Below are 20,022 nucleotides of genomic sequence, written 5' to 3'. Positions count from 1 at the left end.
TCTTCTTCATACAGTCCAGCTTCTTGGATTATTTGCTCAGCATACAGATTGAGTAAATATGATGAAAGGATACAACCCTGATGAATACCTATTTGTGACTTTAAGCCACATAGTATCCCCTTGTCACGTTCGAAGGACTGCCTCTTGGTCTATGCACAGTTTCCTCATGAGCACAATTTAGTGTTCTGCAATTCACATTCTCCACAATGTTATCCATAATTTGTCATTCCACACAGTCAAATGCCTTTGCATAGTTAATAAAACATGTAACTGTCTTTCTCTGCTTTCAGCTAAGATCCATCTGACATCAGCAATGATATCACTTGTTCCACATCCTCTTCTGAATCCAGCTTGAACTTCTGGCAGTTCCCTGTCATGTACTGCTATACTGCTTTTAAAAGATCTTCAGCAAAATTTTACTTGTGTGTAATATTAATGATATTGTTTGGTAATTTCCACATTCTTTTGGATCAACTTTCTTTGAAATGGGGACAAATATGGATCTCTTCCAGTCGGTTGGCCAGGAAGCTTTCTTCCAAATTTTTTGACATAGACAAGTACCACCTCCAGTGCTACATCCATGTGTTGAAGCAATGTCCATTCAGTTCTTGGAGCCTTGCTTTTCACCATTCACTTCAATGCAGGTTGGGCTACCTTCTTCAGTACCACGGGTTCTTGATTATGTTACCTCCTGAAATGGTTGAATGTCAACCAATTTTTTTTTTTTTTTTTTTGGTACAGTGACTGTGTGTATTCCTTCCAACTTTTTTTGATGCTTCCTGCATCAGTCAATATTTTCCCTGTAGAATCCCTCAATATTGCAACTCAAGGCTTGAATTTTGTCTTCAGTTCTTTCAACTTGTGAAATGCTGAGCGTGTTCTTCCCTTTTGGTTTTCTAACTCCAGGTCCTTGCACATTTCATTATAATATTTTACTTTGCCTTCTCAAGCCACCCTTTGAAATCTTCTGTTCATCCTCTGTATGTCCCCTAATATAGAAGGGCTCAATAAAATATTTGTTGGTCACTTTGTGAATGCGTGAATGACCATCATTGTATAAATGAACTGCTTTGTTCCTAAGCTCAAAACCTTGAGCATCCTTGTGGAAGCATAGCAATCTCCTCAGATCAGGACACATCATTCCTCCCTCAGTAGCACCTTTCCTAGCGCTTGAGCCTCGCGAAGTCTAAAATAAAGACTGTAGAGTCTTTCAGAACTTTACTGTCTGTTTCACCAAAGGCCAGAGTACCTGTCTTCCTTATTATTTTTCCCTGCCGAAATCTATTCTTGCACCAATATCCACTATCTCACTGCGTTTCCCATATCCAATCTGACACAAGGTCCTATAGAAATTTACCTTCCAAGAATCTATCAAAATTTTCCTATTTTCTCCATCTCTCCTGTCATAATCCTTGTCCAAATTATGATCCTCTTATGCTAGAATTTTTTTAGGACCAAATCTAGTTGCCTTTGAGTTGACTCATGGTGATCTTACCTGTATCAGAGTAGAAGCATACTACACAGGGTTTTTACTGGCTGGTTTTTCAGAAGTAGCTCACCAGGCCTTTCTTTTTAGGTGCCTCAGGGTGAACTCAAATCTCCAGTCTTTCAGTTAGCAGGTAAGCACATTAACCATTTGTACCATCCAGGGACTCCAGAGTTTTCTTGTAACCTTCCATTTGTCCCCCTGTTTCAGTCTTACTCTCCAATCAGTTTCTCCACTTTGAAGTCCAGTGAATTTTAGTAAAAGAAAAACAAGTCATATTACCCACTCACCTAAAACACTTTCTTTCCCTCCTATTACCTTTGAGGTAAAGAATAAAGCTCATAGGTCTGAAGATTTCTTATATTTTGGCTGTTGTATCTTGCTTTGACTCATCTCAGGCCAGGGGTCTAAAGAAGCTTATTTTACTACAGATATGATAATAACACAGGCTAGAATAGAAATACAAGAAACAGAGAACAAAATTCTATTGCAAGAGAGAAGGGGACATAAAATTCATTGACTGTAAGTCCCCGATTTGGTAGAAAAAGGGGCCAGAACCCAGAAAAGTCAGTGACTTCCCCAAGGTCACACAACTAATGAAAGCTGACTGAAATGGTTAAAAAAATGGGATTGCAAATTTTTCATGTATTTATTTATTTTGGCCCTTAAAACAATCAACTAAAGTAGACATTATAAGCCCAAGAAAATCCTGGAACAGAAATCCAATGGGTAAAATGAAGGGGGAAATTTGAAGAATAACTTTCCTTGGTCAGAGAAAATGCCAGGCCTATGCCTATTTTCTAAAACTTTCCTAGGTGAGGGCATCATGGGTTTGGGGGTCTCTATGGTAGCTGGAAGAATTGAAGCCGTGGACGTTAATGCAAGGGGTACATTGGAACTTCGCCCTCTTTAATTTTAGATCAGTGTTTTGTGGTTGTTGTTGTTAGGTGCCATTGAGTTGTCTCTGACTTGTAGCAACCCTGTGTACAACAGAAGGAAACACTACGCTGTCCTGGACCATCCTCACAATGGTTGCTATGTTTGAGCCCGTTGTTGCAGCCACTGTGTCAATTCATCTCGTCAAGCATCTTCCTCTTTTTCCCTGACCCTCTACTTTACCAAGCGTGATGTCCTTTTCCAGGGACTGGTGCATCCTGATAACATGTTCTGTTTGGTAGTAAAACGGGCTTGAAAAAATAAAAAGTAGCTGTTTAGTCAGTTCCAACTCATGGTAACCCCATATGTGTCAGAGAAGAACTGGGTGGTCTCGAGCCACCAACCTTTCAATCAGCAGTGAGGCATGTTAAGTTTTTTCACCAACCTGGAACTCTGGTAAGACTGGTAGATTCAGCTTAGATGGATAAACTTTGTGTTCTGGAGAGATGAGGTCATTCATCTGAAGGGCAAACATATTGCCTACATTTAATTAATAATGTGTCATTTACCCCAAAACCACTGTCGTTGAGTCATTTTCAACTTATAGTGATCATATAGGACAGGGTAGAATTGCCCCGTAGGGTTTCCAAGGCTGTAAATCTTTATGGAACCAGCCTGCTACATCTTTCTCCCGTGGAGTGGCTGGTATGTTTGAACCACCGACCTTTCTGTTAGCAGTCAAGTGCGTAACCTCTGTGCCACCAGTGTTCCTTATTATGTGCCCCATACTTTACCAAATACATTGCATGCAGTGTCTCATATAATCCTTATAATAATTATCTGAAGTAAATATTAGTCTCATCTAGAATTTACACATTAGAGAAATTAACTGCTAAAATTACAGGTGATAGAACCAGGACTAGACTCAGGTCTATCTGGGGCTAGTGCCTTTCTTCTAAAGCCCTCTACTACATTGTTGCTAAGGAGATATTAGAACAAGAAATAAAGGGGGGGGGGGGGAACTTGCCTCTTTGGGTGATATTGGATAGGCCAGAAATGCAAACTGGTGGTCTACAGAACAACTCTTGCTGAATACTGTTTTATTTGATTAACATATTTGTGAATTATGAAAAAAATTGAATTACTTCCCAACATTTAAAAATTATGAGATCTCAAATAAGATTCTGGGTGTTTATTTTCTCTTTGAGGATCAGAACATTTGGTAATATCGGCCTAGTGTTCTGGAGCTGAGTAGTCATGTCCCTTAAAATAGGATTTGCCACATCCTTTTGCCCCTCTTGTTATTCATCTTTCACAAATTTTACTTCACTCATTTACTTCACTGCACTGCCTCTGTAAGGATTTGAATTTGTGACTTCAGCTCTAGACTTTGAAGAGAGATAAAGTGAGTAGTCTTGCTTAGCAATCATATTCTTAGATTCTGAGTTCTTGATCCCAGATTCCCTCAGGGCATGTGTGCGTACTTCTCAAGGTCGCTGCTGGTAAGTTATGTTTCCACTTGCTAAATAAGGAACCTTTCCTCTCTGACAGTGACCTTGGGATATTGGTTATGTAGCACTCCTCCCTTCTAACCCTCTTTAATATCACATGATCATTTGCTGATTATCCATCTCACAGTAACTTCTACACCATTTGATTCATTAAGACAGTTACAAAGTCCTACCCAGTTACGAGTAGAAAAGAAGTAGACTTTATAATAAGGGAGTGACAAGACTCTGGGAGAGCACGTGGATTAGAAATGTTTCTGTCACCATTTTTGGAAAGTACAATCTGCTACATCATACTACATTGTACTTTCCCCCTACAAGATTGAGAGTTCCGTGAGGGCTGTGACTGTATCTTATTCATCCCAGTATATATTATTAAGTAAATAAATAAAGATTTTCACCATTTCATGAAGGTTAAAAAAAAAAAAAAATTGCCATCGAGTCCTACTCATAGTGACCCTTAGGACAGGGTAGAACTGTTCTATAAAGTTTCCAAGAAGCAGCTAGTGGCTTCAAACTGCCAACCTTTTGGTTAGCAGACAAGCTCTTAACCACTATGCCGCCAGGGCTCCTCATGCAGGTTAGACATTATAAAGAAGGGAGGAGCAAGGGCACATTTAAGGAAATATTGACTCCAAGGCCAGACCCAGCTAATAACAAAAGGCTCGGGTCACCTGATCTCGGATCTGTTTGGTCTTCACACTGTAAACAATGGGATTCATCAGGGGAGGAACTAGAAGATACATGAAGCCCATGACCACCTGGACCAGATGGGGTGCCTGCTTGCCGAAGCGGTGGATGACAGATAAGCCAATCATTGGAGTATAAAAGAGCAACACAGCACAGATGTGAGAGACACAAGTGTTCAGAGCTTTGAGTCTCTCAGCCCTGGAGGCGATGGACAGCACAGTGTGCACGATTAGGGCATAGGAGAAGAAAATGAGCAGTAAGTCCACACCCACTGTAGAAATAATGACAAACATGCCATAGATGCTGTTGGCTTTGATATCTGCACAGCCCAAATTCATCACTTCCTGGTGGAGACAATAGGAATGTGAGAGAACTGAAGAGTGACAGTAGGGGAATCTCTTAAGCATAAAAGGCAACGGTAAGATGAGTGCTACACTTCGGCCCAAGGAAGCCAGGCCAATCCTGCCAATGGCTGTGTTGGTAAGGATGGACGCGTAGTGCAAGGGGTGACAAATGGCCACAAAGCGGTCGAAGGCCATTGACAGTAGCACAGAGGACTCCAGGAAGGATAAGCAGTGAATGAAAAAGAGCTGGGCAAAACAAGCATTGTGGCCAATCTCTCGTGTCCCCATCCAAAAGATGCCCAGCACTGTTGGGAGGGTACAAAGGGAGAGGCCTAGATCAGTCAAAGCCAGCATGGATAGGAAGAGGTACATAGGCTTATGGAGTGAGGGCTCAGTTTTAATAATGAAGAGAATCATGCAGTTTCCCAGGATGGAAACCAGGTACATGAAGCACAGGGGGATGGAGATCCATATGTGCATGTGCTCTAGCCCAGGAATACCACTCAGCAAGAAGGTAGAGGGAATGCTGCTGCTGTTTCCCAGGTATTCCAATATCTTGTGTCTGGAGGGAAGGGGAGGTGGATTCTCTCCGAAATCCCTGAAATGAATAGAGGAAATGACAGTGATTGCAAATGGGCAGGAAAAAAAAAAAAATAGAATTAAGCAGACTTAGAACTTTACAACTACTGCAGACGTTGTTGCACACCCGGGTTCCCTCAACACTTTTTTGATAGAAATGCTTTTAGTTTCATATTTTGATAAGGAAACTGAGACATGGAATTGCTGTTAAGGTCATGCAACTTCTAAGGGTTATGCTGAGTGAATTGGGTATTCTCCATTCTTTGAACTCTGCTCTTTCTGGATCACATCAGTCTCCTTTGCCTTCTGGCTTTTTGTTAGAATCAACCAATGGGAAGCACCTACAAGAAGTAGAAGCATGGGAGGAGGGAGAATCCAGGCCCTCTCCATGTGGCACTGTGGTTTAGCAGTGGCTGTGTTCTACCACCAAAAACCACAGTTCTACTTGGGGACTTTTCTCCCTCAGCAACAGGTCTCCATGGATTTCGGTAGCTACTCTCACTTTTTGTCCCTTCAGGCTAAGAGATGACAGGAATATTGGTGTCCCCATTGGTCAGACTTAACTTTTCTCATCCTTGTAAATAAATCTTTTCTTCTAAGATTATCGCAAATGTCCCTTTCTTTCTTTAATCTCTTCCTTTCCCTTTTCTTTCTTTGAGAATTTCGCTATTTTCATTTGTTTAAACTCACTGGCCAGGTATGACCTCTAACCTTAGACACAGGCCAACCCTTCACTCACCTCCTCCTCAGCTCTCCCTGTCTTAGAAGCCTGGCCTGGTTCAGATAGCTAGCTCATCAATGCTGCTCGACTCACCAGAGTCTAGAGAAAACTTGAGGGTGTGTGAATGGCTATCTGTAAAATTATTCCTGATGCAAGAATTATAAATCAAAGCTTATCTTCCAGCCAGTCAGTAGTTCTCATTCCCCAGAAGTCTAGGCTTCAACTGCCGTGGGTCCAGGTGGCACTGGAGGCTGAGGTATTTCCTAATCATGACCACATCCCCATTTGTAAGGCAGAGTCCATGAGATGCCGTAGAACAAAAGGGCAATGATACAGGTGGAGCTCAGTCTTCTGAAGATGAGAAAATGAGGCCTCAGGAGAGAACACTCAGTGAGCAGAGGTTGCACACTGAGTTAGATCTCCAGACTTCCCGGAACAGTGATCTTCATACTCTTAACTAATAATACCATTAGAATACAAGCTCAAAGAGAGCAGGGGCTTTACTCTGTTTTCCTCTATAAAACCAGTACCTATCATATGCCCTGGTGTACAGTTGGTGCTAAGATTTTTTTTTCTTTATGAATAGGAGTTAAATTTTACTTAGTACTAATTTATTTTATCTCCTTAAGAAAACTCTGTGAATAAATATTAATAAAACCCAGTGCCGTCAAGTGGATTCCTACTCATAGCGACCCTATAGGACAGAGTAGAACTCCCCATAGAGTTTCCAAGGAGTGTCTGGCGGATTCAAATTGCCGACCCTTTGGTTAGCAGCTGTACCACTTAACTGCTACGCCATCAGGGTTTCCTAAATACTAATAGCATTATACTATAGATGAAGACACAGAGGCTTAGAGAGATTAATTAATTTTTCTAAGATCAGAGAGAAAGTACAGGGTCAAAAAGGGAGTTGAGCTAAGGTCTGATATTTCTGTAGATTCCAGGCTTTAAACACTATTATGCTGCTTTTCCATAGAGGTGATAATTCACTGTCAAATATCCATAGTTAGCATAAAATCAGACTGCAGAAGTTGTGGAATGACATCAAGGAGACTGCACAAGAAGAAAGCAAGAGGTCACTGAAAAGACAAAATAGAAAAGACCAAAATGGATGTCACAAGAGACTCTGAAACTTGCTCTTGAATGTCGAGTAGCTAAAGTGAACAGAAGAAATGATGAAGTAAAAGAGCTGAACAGAAGATTTCAAAGGGCAGCTCCAGAAGACAAAGTAAAGTATTATAATGACATGTGCAAAGGCCAGAAGTTAGAAAATCAAAAGAGAAGAACAGGCTCAGCATTTCTCAAGTTGACAGAACAGAAGAAAAAATCCAAGCCTTGAGTTGCTATACTGAAGGATTCTATGGGCAAAATACTGAATGACACTGGAAGCATCAAAACAAGATGGAAGACTACACAGAGTTACTGTACCAAAAAAAATTGGTCGACATTCAGTTATTTTAGGAGGTAGCATATAATCAAGAACCAATGGTACTGAAGGAAGAAGTCCAAGCTGCACTGAAGACACTGGCAAAAAACAAGGCTCCAGGAATTGATGGGATACCAATTGGGATGTTTCAACAAACGGATGCAGTGCTGAAAGTGCTAACTCATCTATGGCAATAAATTTGGAAGACAGCTACCTGGCCAACTGACTAGAAGAGGTAGATATTTATGCCTATTCCAATGACATGTGATTCACTTGAATGGGGAAATATTGAACAATATCATTAACATCACACACAAGTCAAATTTTGCTGAAGATCATTATAAAGCAGTTGCTGAGGTACGTCGACAGAGAACTGCCAGAAATACAAGCTGGATTTAAAAGAGGACATGGAATGGGGGATATCGTTGCTGATGTCAGATGGATCTTGGCTGAAACCAGAGAATATCAGAAAGATGTTTACCTGTGTTTCATTTACTATGCAAAGGCATTCCACTGTGTGGGTCATAACAAATTATGGATAACACTGTGAACAATGGGAATTCTAGAACACATAATTGTGCTCCTGTGGAAACTGTACATAGATCAAGAGGCAGTTATTCAAACAGAACAATGGAATATTGCATGGTTTAAAGTCAGGAAATTTGTGTGTCAAGGTTATATCCTTTCACCATACTTAGTCTGTATATTGAGCAAATAATCTGAGAAGCTGGACTATATGAAGAAGAACTGGGCATCAGGATTGGAGGAAGACTCATTAACAACATGCAGATGGCACAACCTTGCTTGCTGAAAGTGAAGAGGATTTGAAGCACTTACTGTTGAAGTTCAAAGACTACAACCTTCAGTATGAATTACGCCTCAACATAAAAACAAACAAACAAACAAAAAACCCTCTCAACTGGACCACTAGGCAACATCATGATAAACAGAGAAAAGACTGAAGTTGTCAAGAATTTCATTTTGCTTGGATCCACAATCAACACCCATGGAAGCAGTAAACAAGAAATCAAAAGATGCATTGCATTGGGAAAAGCTACTGTAAAAGACCTATTTAAAGTATTAAAATTCAAAGATGTCATTTTAAGGATGAAGGCTCCCCTGACCCAAGCCATGGTGTTTTCAATAACCTCATATGCATGCGAAAGCTGGGCAATGGATAAGGAAGACAAAACAAAAAGAATTGATGCCTTTGAACTATGGTGTTGGCGAAGAATATTGAATATACCACGGACTGCCAAAAGAGTGAACAAATGTGTCTTGCAAGAAGTACAGCTAGAATGCTCCTTAGAAGTGAGGATGGCAAGACTTCTCACATGCTTTGGACATATTATCCGGAGGGATCAATCCTAGAGAAGGACATCATGCTTGGTAAAGTAGATGGTTGGTGAAAAAGAGCAAGACCCTCAAGAGATGAATTGACACAGTGGCTGCAACAATGGGCTCAAGCATAACAAAGATCTTGAGGATGTCGCAGGCCATCCTTTGTACATGTGGTCGCTATGAGTCTGAACCGACTCAATGATGACAAGAATGGCAAAAAATCATGTGCTTAATAGCCCTCAATAAGTACTGACTGTTTAGTTGAATTAATAAATGCTTTAATCTGAAGAAATACTCATAAACCCATACATAAACATTTTCTCACTATGAACACAAGTGTTATTAATATTCAGTGCCATTAACTCAGTGTCCCCTTGAAAGTCAGATTGATCCTTGTGCTTTGATCCTCAGCTTCTGCTGTGTTTATGTTCAATGGTGAATTACAAAGAACTGTGATTGGCAGGGAGAGAAGCTTAGAGGCAAACTGCATGGTGGTTAAACAATCTAACTCAAAACTTAAGTAGAAAATACTTTTGACATTAAAATGAAATAGGGTGGGGAAGAAGGAAGACGTATAATACTTGATGAATATCTATTCTTTGCCAGGCACTGCACCAGGAACATTGTAAGAGTACTAGACCTTAGAAAAACCTTGCAAAATTAGTATAATTACTTCAATTTGAGAATGAAGACATAGGGGTCTGAAAAATTTGATAATGTGCCTAAGTCATACAGCTAATCCCTGACAGGGTTTCAGACTTAGATCTCTGGAGCTCCAAAGCTCACTCTGAAAATTTAGAAAAATTTATGTCAACAAATCCAAGCAGCTACTTAAAATAAGACAGCCTGAAATGGGTAGAGGTTTAAATGATAAACAGAAACAACAAAAGTCTCCAGTGGTTCTCACCTTCTTGTTGCTGTCAGCTCAAGACGGACTCTTTAAAATCAGAGCTTGTGCTTCACATTGGAAGGGGTAGGGCAGAAATGGAATGGGAGAGATATAAGGATGAAAATAGTTTGAAGTAGAGGTCCTGGAAATAAAAGAAAAAATACAATAGTGAAGTCAGGAGATGTCAGCTTGGGAAGGATCACCTTCAGCTTGCAGGAGGGAGAGATCTTAGTAAATTAACAGTTCAGAATCCTTCTCATTTAAAGATTCTCAGTATAGATTCTTAAGTTTTGTAAGAATGTCATTGCTCCTGACCAGCACTAAAACATTGTCTCTGGTAGTGTGGGAGTGAATTTGGGGTATGGTTGAAAGTTCACATATGGTCTTTCTGCCACCAGTTGCTCTGCTTGGAAAATATGTCCTGGAGGAACTTTAGCAGGTTTAATGACTACTTCAAACTACGTTACTCACACTTTGTGGTCACTCAGGGAAATATCTCTTCAAGTCACAGACAAGTTTTTCTCACAGTCAGATTGGTTCCTCCTCCTCTACCTCTTTGGTTCCTGAGAATAACTCTAGATTCTGCTAACCCTGTGCCTTAACATAAGTGGTGGATGCAGAACCTATACTTATGAACACATCTCCTTGTTGCATCTTGATTTTGCTCATCCTATCCTGCCTTTCTCCATGGAAGTCATCAGTATTCCTACTGGAAACATACAGGGACCAACTCTCTGGGCAGGACACCAAGGAAGTAGACAGATGTGAGAAAATTGTTGACTCTTTCTGAGCTAGTGCTGAGACCAGACCAGGGATCCCATGAAATCAGTAAGAGCTGAATGTAGCTGGCACCATCTGCAGCAGATAACTTTCTTGTGCCTAGAAGTCGCTTCTCCCATCCTTTTCTCCAGAGCTCAGGCTCAGCCCTCTGGGACCTCTCCTTAGCTCCACAACCCACCACCAAACACCTGCCCACTGAATTGACTCCTCACCTATCCAGTCTGGGTCCAGACCTTACAAGAGGGAAGAAGGAAGGCAGAAATGAGAGATTTTGGGGAATGGAGAGAGATTGGAGAGTGAATATTTAAATCTTTGCTTTTTATGCCACTGCTTGAGGTCCCCACTGAGACCCTTTCAAGAGATTTTGATCAATCTCCTAGCAGGATTGACTCCCCGGACCTCATTAATCTCACACCCTGGGGGCGGGGGGAGAGAAGGAAGTAGTCTTGTGAGATACGCAGATGTCATGCACTTGTAGTGCCTGCTAAAGGATATGGTGAAAGTTTTGGACAACCTTTATAACTTCAAGAAAGCAAAGCATATGTTGTTGATATTGTTTTATGTATGATGTATTATATTGATACAGCTTATGCACATTGAATGTGACAGTGTGTACGCTTGGTGTGTATAACCGTAAGTGATACCAAAGAAAGACCCTTTTAATTGAATGCTCTTCCCATCACCAAGGGGGAAGAAAGATATCAAGTCAAGTCCAGTTCTTGGAAATATTGTGATGGCGTTAATGCTTTTTCCTGGTACCCCATGTAGCCCTACATGCACCTGATCCCAACCTAGATTCAGGGACCCTACCTCTTCTTCTCGTCTCTGATCCACTCAGAAATCAGCCTTTTGTTCCTAGACATAAACGAGCTAATTGGAGGTAAATGTAGAAGATATTTTAAAGAGGGGTGGGGCAAGGTCATTTCAGTGTTTCTCTTCCCAGCTAATTAGCATACAGCTTGTTGGAGCTGTTTCAAGAATATAAAGTCATACATATTAAGGAATGCCTTAACCAACCAGTCATAAAAAACTTATTCCAATTCATTGGCCTGGCTGGTCTCTGAAATACAGTGGGCATTGTGTGGCCACATCCCATTAATCTTTGGTGGAGAATATTGTGTACTCATTTATTAGATACATGATATTGGGTATAGCAGTTCACCTCATTGAACCTCTTGTCTAACAGGGCTATCTTAGAATTGCTGAGGAAATTGACACTTTTATGAAAATAAGGTCATACCAAACAAAATTTTTTTGCGAAAGTTAAAATTTTAACAAAATGACTATATTCAATGCTGTACTACACAAACATTATGCTCACTTTCATAGGAGTGTTATAAAGACACCTTTCAACTAACATTCCAAAGTTCCTATAAAGCATATGTTTTCTCTCCTACTTGAGTGTCAGGAGACCCCTTCTCCACAAATAACTACAGGCAATACTTGGGCAAGATGCTAGGTTATAGTTTTCTATTAATGAAAGAGCATAATTTTGATGTAAGTCATCAGTATGTGGCAGTCATCTAACATCCAGCTGGAGAACACCTTCCTGTCATAAAGTTTTATAGCTGACAAAAACTTACTTTAAAATTTTGATGCTGTAGTCTTAATTTCCCAGAAACAGTCAAATTGAATAGTGCATGTAGAGTCCTTTGACACAGTTTGTAGTACATGCTCAGGTGTTATTATTACTCTTATTACCTGACTCTTATTGTTGTTATTTCCCAAATAATCATTGAGAAATCTGCAGATGGGGAAGGGGTAGATACAGCATGTTGGATTTCTTTTGGAAGTTAAAATGTAGAAATGTTAAAGAATGTCCCAAATCCCCCGAAGAGTCTTGTGTCTTTTTTTTTTTTTTGACAGAATGTCAAGCACACATCCAGGCATTGATGCAAGATGTTAATTTTTACAGACTTTTGACTGAAAGTAAGTTTCCCTCAGCCTGCCTTCTAAGGTGGATGTTTGTAGGAATTATTCAAGAAATGCTTGTCTAAGGACGGTGAAAAGACTCAGGTTCTGGAAGAACATCTTAAGTTTGCTGAGGTGTAGGGGAGGTTTTTTTTTTTTTTTGTAGGGGAGGATTCTTCTGTGGCCAAGAGAGTAGTGAGTTCACAAGGTAAATAGGATTCATTTGACAAGTCACACTTTCTAGGTGCTTAAGGTACTACATCAAAATGTGTGATGGAGCTGATAAAACAAAGAACTTGCTTTAGGTTATGAGTTAATTAGGTTCTAATCAGGAGGTAGAAATCACACCATTATTTTAACAACAAGAACAAAAAGTTTTATTGTACTTTAGATGAAGATTTACAGAACAAACTAGTTTCTCTTTAAATAGTTAGTACACATATTGTTCTATGACATTGGTTAACAACTCCACGACATGTCAACACTTTTCGTTCTCAACCCTGGGTTCCCTATTACCAGGTTTCCTATTCCCTCTTGTCTTCCAGTCCCTGCGCCAGGGCTAGTGCACCCCTTTCGTCTTGTTTTGTTGCATGGGTCTATTCAAACTTTGGCTGAAGGGTGAACCTCAGGAGTGGCCTCATTACTGACCTGAAAGAGTGTCTGGGGGCCATACTCTCAGGGTTTCTCCAGACTGTCAGGCCAGCAAGTCTAGTCTTTCCTTTTGAGTTAGAATTTTGTTCTACTTTTTTCCCCATCTCTGTCCGGGACCCTCTATTGTGATCCCTATCAGAGCAGTCAGTAGTGGTAGCCAGGCACCATCTGGTTGTACTGGACTCAGTCTGATGGAGGCTGTGGTAGATGTGGTTCATTGGTCCTTTGAACTAATCTTTCTCTTGTATTTTTAGTTGTATTTATTCTTCCTTGCTCCTGAAGGGGTGAGACCAGTGGAGTATCCTAGATGACCGCTCACAGGCTTTTAAGACCCCAGACGCTACTCACCAAAGTAGAGTGTAGAACATTTTCTTTATAAACTGTTATGCTAATTGAGCTAGATGTTCCCCAAGACCATGATCCCTACAGCCCTCAGCCCAGCAATTTGGTCCCTTGGGAAGTTTGTATATGTCTATGGAACTACCATGACCTTGCCTTGTACAAGTTGTGCTGGCTTCCCTAGTATTGTGTACTGTCTGACCCTTCACCAAAGTTTCCACTTACGTATTGTCTATTAAGTGTTTTTCCGTCCCCACCCCTTCCCTCCCTCATAACCATCAAAGATTGTTTCTTTTCGTATGTAAACCTTTTCATGAGTTTTTACAGTAGCAGTCTCATACAATATTTGTCCTTTTGTGATTGACTTATTTTACTCAGAATAATGCCCTCCAGATTCATTCGTGTTACAAGATGTTTCACAGATTGATCTTTGTTCTTTATCGTTGCATAATACTCCATTGTGTATGTACCAGAGTTTGTTTATCCATTCATCTGTTGATGGGCATCTAGGTTGTTTCCATCTTTTTTCTATTGTGAACAATGCTGCAATGAACATGGGTGTGCATATGTCTGTTCATGTGATGACTCTTCTTTCTCTAGGATATATTCTTAGGAGTGGGGTTGCTGGATAGTATGGTATTTCTATTTCTAGCTTTCTAAGGATGTGCCATATTGTTTTCCAAAATGGATGTATCATTTTGCATTCCCACCAGCAGTGCATAGGGTTCTGATCTCCCTGCAGCCTCTGCGACATTTGTTATTTCTTGTTTTATTGAATCATGCCAGTAATGCTGGAGTGAGATGGTATCGCATCATGGCTTTGATATAACAAAAAAATTTAATGTAGCATCTTATTAAAATGATACTGAAGTCAGCAACCATATATTCAGTAGGAATCTAGTAGCCTATATATATATATATATATATATATATATATATATATATAAAACCCACCATTGCTGTCGAGTCGATATATATATATATATATATATATATATATATATATCTTCAGCAACTTAACAACAGAAAGACAAATAACCCAATCACAAATTGTGAAAAGGACTTGAATAGACATTTTACTAAAGATAACATTCAAATGGCCACCAAACACATAAAAAGATGCTCAGTGTCATTAGCCATCACGGAGATGGAAATCAAAACCACAACAAGATACCATTTCATTCGGCACTCCTTGGAAACTCTATGGAGGCAGTTCTACTCTGTCCTATAGGGTTACTATTATTTGGAATCTACTTGATTGGTTTGATTGATGAGTTTTTTTTTTTTTTAGGATGGCTAAGATAAAAAAAAAAAAAAAACAGAAAATAACAAATGTTGGTGAGGGTATGGGGAAATTGGAACACTTATCCATTTCTGGTGGGAATGTGAAATGGTACAAACATTGTGGAAAACAGTGTGATGATTTCTCAAAAAAACTAAAAATAGAACTACCACATGACCTAGCAATTCTATGCCTAGGTATATACCCAAAAGACTTGACATCAGAGACTCAAACAGAGACTTGTACACCAATGTTCATTGCAGCACTATTCACAATAGCCAAAAGGTAGACACAACTTAAATGACTATCAACAGATGAATGAATAACAAAATGTGGTACATACGTACAATGGAATACTGCTCAGCTAGTAGGAGAGATGAAGTCTTGATACATGCTACAATATGGATGGAGCTTTAAGACATTGTGTAGAGTGAAATAAGCCAGTCACAAAAGGACAAATATTGTATGACCTCACTTACATAAAAAGAGAAGAAAAGGCAAATATATAGAGAACAAAGTTTGTTAGAGCTTACCAGAGATGGGAGGGAGGGGGAAAAGGGGTTATCAATGATAGAAAAATCACATTGGTCAAGGGTAGGGTTGCAAAGCTGATTATTGTAATTACTGTCAATAAGTTGTACACTTGTAAAAAGGTGACTTGGAAAAAGTTGTGTGATACATATATTTACAACAATGACAAAAAAAAAGAGTAGATGCTGAGGCATTTTATGTACAATCAACCACCTCATGGATCTCGGCTCCATGGTTTGAAGTTTTAGAGTCATGGCTTCATGGGACATCCAAGTTAATTTGCCTGATAATGCTTTTAGTGCTTCTATTCTACCTCCTAGTTCCTTGGGTAGTATCTGGGGTCTTAAAAGCTTCCAAGTGATTATCCAAGGCACAATTGCTTTCTATTCACCTGGGGCAATAGAGGAAGAAGGAGAGTCAGTAAACAGGAGGAGGAAATGGGATGTGTGGCTAATTGCCTTCATGAACAACTGCCTCCTTTGCCATAAAACCAGAAGAACTGGATGGTGCCTGGTTACCTTTACTGAACATTTTGATCAAAGATTCTACAGAAGAATCCTGATCAAAAGGGGGAGATGCAGAACAGAATTTCAAATCCTCATGGATTCCAGACTTTTTGAAGCCATGGAGGCTGGGTGAATCCCTGAAACTGTTGTCCTGAGATAATCTTTAAACCTCAAACCAAAAATATCCTCTGAAATCTTCTTAAAACCAAACAGTGGTTTAGCTTAACTAGGAAAAATGTCTGCTTTGAGCATTATGTTCTATTAAGAGCTATCTATGTGGACTCAAATTGACAACAGGAACTCGAAAGGTTAGACAGGAACCTGCAGGAACAGTGAGTTTATATTATTGGGGGAAGAACAACTCAGAAAAGGAGGGTAAGAACAGTTGCATAACTAGAAAAATGTAATCAGTGTCAGTGAATTGTACATGTAGAAACTGCTGAATTGGTGTATGTTTTGCTGAGAATATTTTCTACAACAACAACAAAAATGATATTGGAGTAACAAGGAATGAACAAAAAGAGGTAAAAAACAAACAAACAAAAAAACCAACAAAACAAATTAAAAAAACTAAAGGATACTCCAGGGCTCTAGGGCTTAGGGAGATTATTTAAGGAAGGAAGAAAAATTCAGGGGACAAATCCTCCCCAAGGCTGGGATTCAAACCTCATTGAGCATATGGTTGAAGTCCACTGGATGACAGAGAATTTCACGAAGTTGATCTGCAATTATCAGGCTGATGCTGGGGCTGGGGGGAGAGCCACCTGCTCGGATGACAATGAAATTTGCCAGCATGTTGCCCATATTGATTGCTGCTGACTTTCTGGAAATTCAGCAGGGGCACCAGCTGGACTTACTAGAAAGCTGCTGGGCAGCTGCTTGAGGAAGGAGGGCTGCTCTTGACTTACTGAGAAGTCATCACTGAGGAACTTCATGGAAGCAAGCTGAGAACTCCTGGAAGTTATTACCTGCCCCCGGGAGTGCTGCTGAACTTGAAGTCCAAAGCCATTCACAGGAGCTGCGACCTGCTGCTGGCCACCCCCCCCCCCCAAAAAAAAAAAACCCAGTGCTGTCTCCAGCCACTACTAAAAGAGCCACACACACTGCAGGAGCACAGCTAGACAGGCATCCTGGAACCAGGAAGAAACCCCAGCCTCCTTCACTGTACATCCAGTGCCCTCTGCTGAAGGTCTAACATCCTGCAGGCTGACAGAAGAGAAGTACTTAACAAGGCTCATTTCCGTTATCAGAGATCAGCAAAAAGTGAATTTGGAACTGAAAGGCAATAAACTAATAACTGACATAGGCAGTGTGAATCAAACATTTAAACTTGTTTCCATTAAGTGTGAGAGATGTCCACACATTTTCTTTTATCATAAAATAAGAAAAAAGTATGTTAACAGTGATCTTAATTAATTAGCCTAGTAAGAGAAATTAAAAATACAGTAATAGTCAAAGACATACAGCACGTAATACGAAGAAATGTCTTCCTTCCTAAAACCAGTTGTATTTAATCACAGCATAATTGAGCCTCCATTATCACAGACTATTTTACAACATAAGCCTGAATTTTATTTAGTATTTAAGGCAAAACGGATGGTAGTAGGTTTGAGTTGAAGTATGCTTTCAGGCCATATTTTAATGAATTTTTATAGCAAGATCTAGAGCAAAGAGAAAAATGTGACTGGTTAGGATAGGGTGTACCATTGTTTTGCAGATCGCAAAATGTCACTGTCTAATTATCATATCACTAAGACTGTCCTTGCTCTGAACCTGGAAAAGGAGCTCTGTTAACCATCCACCCCTCCCTCTAGGTCTCCTGTCTAACGGTACGGACCTGGTTGCATATCTAGTTTTCTTTCCAAATTACTTATTTGTATGCTGAGGCTATACTCGATTTGCAATGACCTCCTTTGGGTATCTGGAGTCAAGCCAAGGGAACTAGAAAGAGAAGGGACTAGCTGAGCTAAAACTTTCTCTCCTTCCCATGACACCAGATAAAGTCCTAAGGTAGGACATATCTACCTACGTGAATACATAAACTGGCAGAGGTCTCTCCATATGTATCTAGACACATGTGGAATCTATGGAGATGCACATACATGAACAAGCTAACTGGGACATATCCACCAACACAAGTAAGCAAATCACAGTCAAACACACACACACACACACACACACAAGCATCAAAACACACTCCCAAAGAACAGTAGTATATGCATGTGTGTTGTTTACATGTGGCTGAACACAAATATGAGACAAATATCTAGCAAGCAAACATAAAATAACACATGCTTTCCCTCCATCTTTCCACTCCAGCAATGTAGAGAACAAATAAATGAACAAATCATATCCCTTGACTAGTCACTCAGCTGGTGAGTGACCACTCTCAGCTTCTATGTCTTCATTTGAGGATTATCCATGAATATATTTTTTCCTTCCAATTTGATAACTTTCCTCCAACTTCCAGGAAACCTGGTCTTTTACTCTACTTTGTGGATGTGTGTTTAGTGAGCACCTTCATAAAAAAGTCATTCTAATATAGCCCCAGACCAGCATTTCTAGGGGTGTGAGTACGTGTGTGTGGTAATCTGTTGCAAATGAATTAAAAAATGCCATAATTTTAATAAAGTAATACAAAAGGGATTAAAGTAAAAATTTTAAAAAGATAAATCATAGATAAAATTTCACTGCCCAGAGGAATGAAAAATAGCATTTATATACAATTTTGGATTTTCTCAAATAACAGTTAATATTTATTCAGAATTTTATATGTCTCAGGCACTGTTAAGAGATTTACGTAAATTATCTCACTGAATCTTCACAAAATCCATAAGAGGAAAGCATCATAATTATTTTCATGCTCATTCTGCAATTTAGGAAGCAAAAAAACAGGGAGGTAGGTAACATTCCCAAAGTCACACAGCCAGTATATCACACAAGTAATTCCTTTTTTGATAATAATGAGGAGTTAGTTGTTTTTGCTATAGCATAGCTGAAACTAAAATTATAAAGGCTTTAAGACCAAACATGGCACTCTATCTTATGCTAATTTTGCTGAAAACATCTCAGTGTCTTTACAAACTGAAACTTCTTAACAATTCGTAGTCAGATCTGCTTCGTCTTGATGCTGTAGACGATCGGGTTCATGAGAGGTAGTTCCAGAAGATACACATAAGACATGAGAAGGTGTACAATGTGGGGCAGATGTTCACCAAAGCGGTGCACAAGAGACAAGCCAATTATGGGGATGTAGAAGAGTAGCATAGCACAGATATGGGAGACACAGGTGTTGAGGGCCTGTAGTCGCTCCTGGTGGGAGGCAGTGCTCAGTACAGTGTGTAGGATAGGAGAGGAAGATGAGGATCAAGTCCACACCCACAGTGCAGGCTACAACAAAGAGCCCATAGATATGGTTGATGATGATGCTTGAGCAGGCCAGCTTCATGATCTCCAGGTGTAGACAGTAGGCATGGGCCAGTACATGGGAGCGGCAGTACCGAAAGTGTTTAAGGAGGAATGGCAGGGGGAGGATGAGGAGGGTACTTCTAAACACTGAGCTCATTCCCATCTTGACAATGCGTGCAAGTGTCAGGGTGGTAGAGTAATGCAGAGGGTTGCAGATGGCCACATAGCGCTCATTGGACATGGACAAGGGAACTGAAGATTCCAGTAGAGACAAGGTTTGAATAAAGAAGAGCTGAGTGAAGCAGGCAGGGATGCCAGTCTCTCTTGCATCAAACCAGAAGATGCCCAGGACAGTGAGTAGTGTGGAAAGGCAAAGGCCCAAGTCTGTGAGGGTCAGCATAGCCAAGAAATAGTACATGGGCTCAAGGAGGGTCGCATCAGTGTGGATGACGTGGAGGATGGTCAGGTTCCCTATAATAACTGTCAGGTAAGTGGAGCAGAAGGGAATAGAGATCCAGCCATGGAGATCTTCCAGACCTTGGAAGCCCGTCAGGAAGAAAGTAGCTTTTTGGAGGCTGCTATTATAATGTATTGTCATGGCTTACAATCTTGGATTCAAAAATCTGCAAAATAGAATGCGATTCCTGGAAAAGGATAGAGCTGAATTCCCACTCACCTAAATGTCCCAGGACCAATGAACCAGGAAGGTTCTGCAGATGAATTGGCAGATAATTGAGAGATCTAATCTACTAGC

General features: G+C 40.2%; 1 protein-coding gene and 1 pseudogene across 1 annotated transcript; both read right to left on the bottom strand.

The window, feature by feature from the left end:
- Positions 1–4,520: 4,520 nt before the first annotated feature.
- LOC100675142 (olfactory receptor 51G2) lies at positions 4,521–17,098 on the bottom strand. The gene is made up of 2 exons (XM_064289503.1): positions 17,029–17,098; positions 4,521–5,572 (listed from the first exon to the last, which is right to left on the bottom strand). Exons 1-2 carry the CDS (start codon positions 17,096–17,098, stop codon positions 4,521–4,523), a joined length of 1,122 nt encoding a protein of 373 aa, XP_064145573.1.
- A 1,870-nt stretch (positions 17,099–18,968) lies between these two features.
- On the bottom strand, positions 18,969–19,866 carry LOC100670382 (olfactory receptor 51G1-like; annotated as a pseudogene).
- Between the last annotated feature and the right edge of the window lie 156 nt (positions 19,867–20,022).

Source organism: Loxodonta africana, chromosome 7, assembly GCF_030014295.1.
Source record: "Loxodonta africana isolate mLoxAfr1 chromosome 7, mLoxAfr1.hap2, whole genome shotgun sequence".
NCBI classification, from domain to species: domain Eukaryota; kingdom Metazoa; phylum Chordata; class Mammalia; order Proboscidea; family Elephantidae; genus Loxodonta; species Loxodonta africana.
Note: the sequence above shows the minus strand (reverse complement) of the source record. Positions and strands in the feature narration are given on the sequence as shown.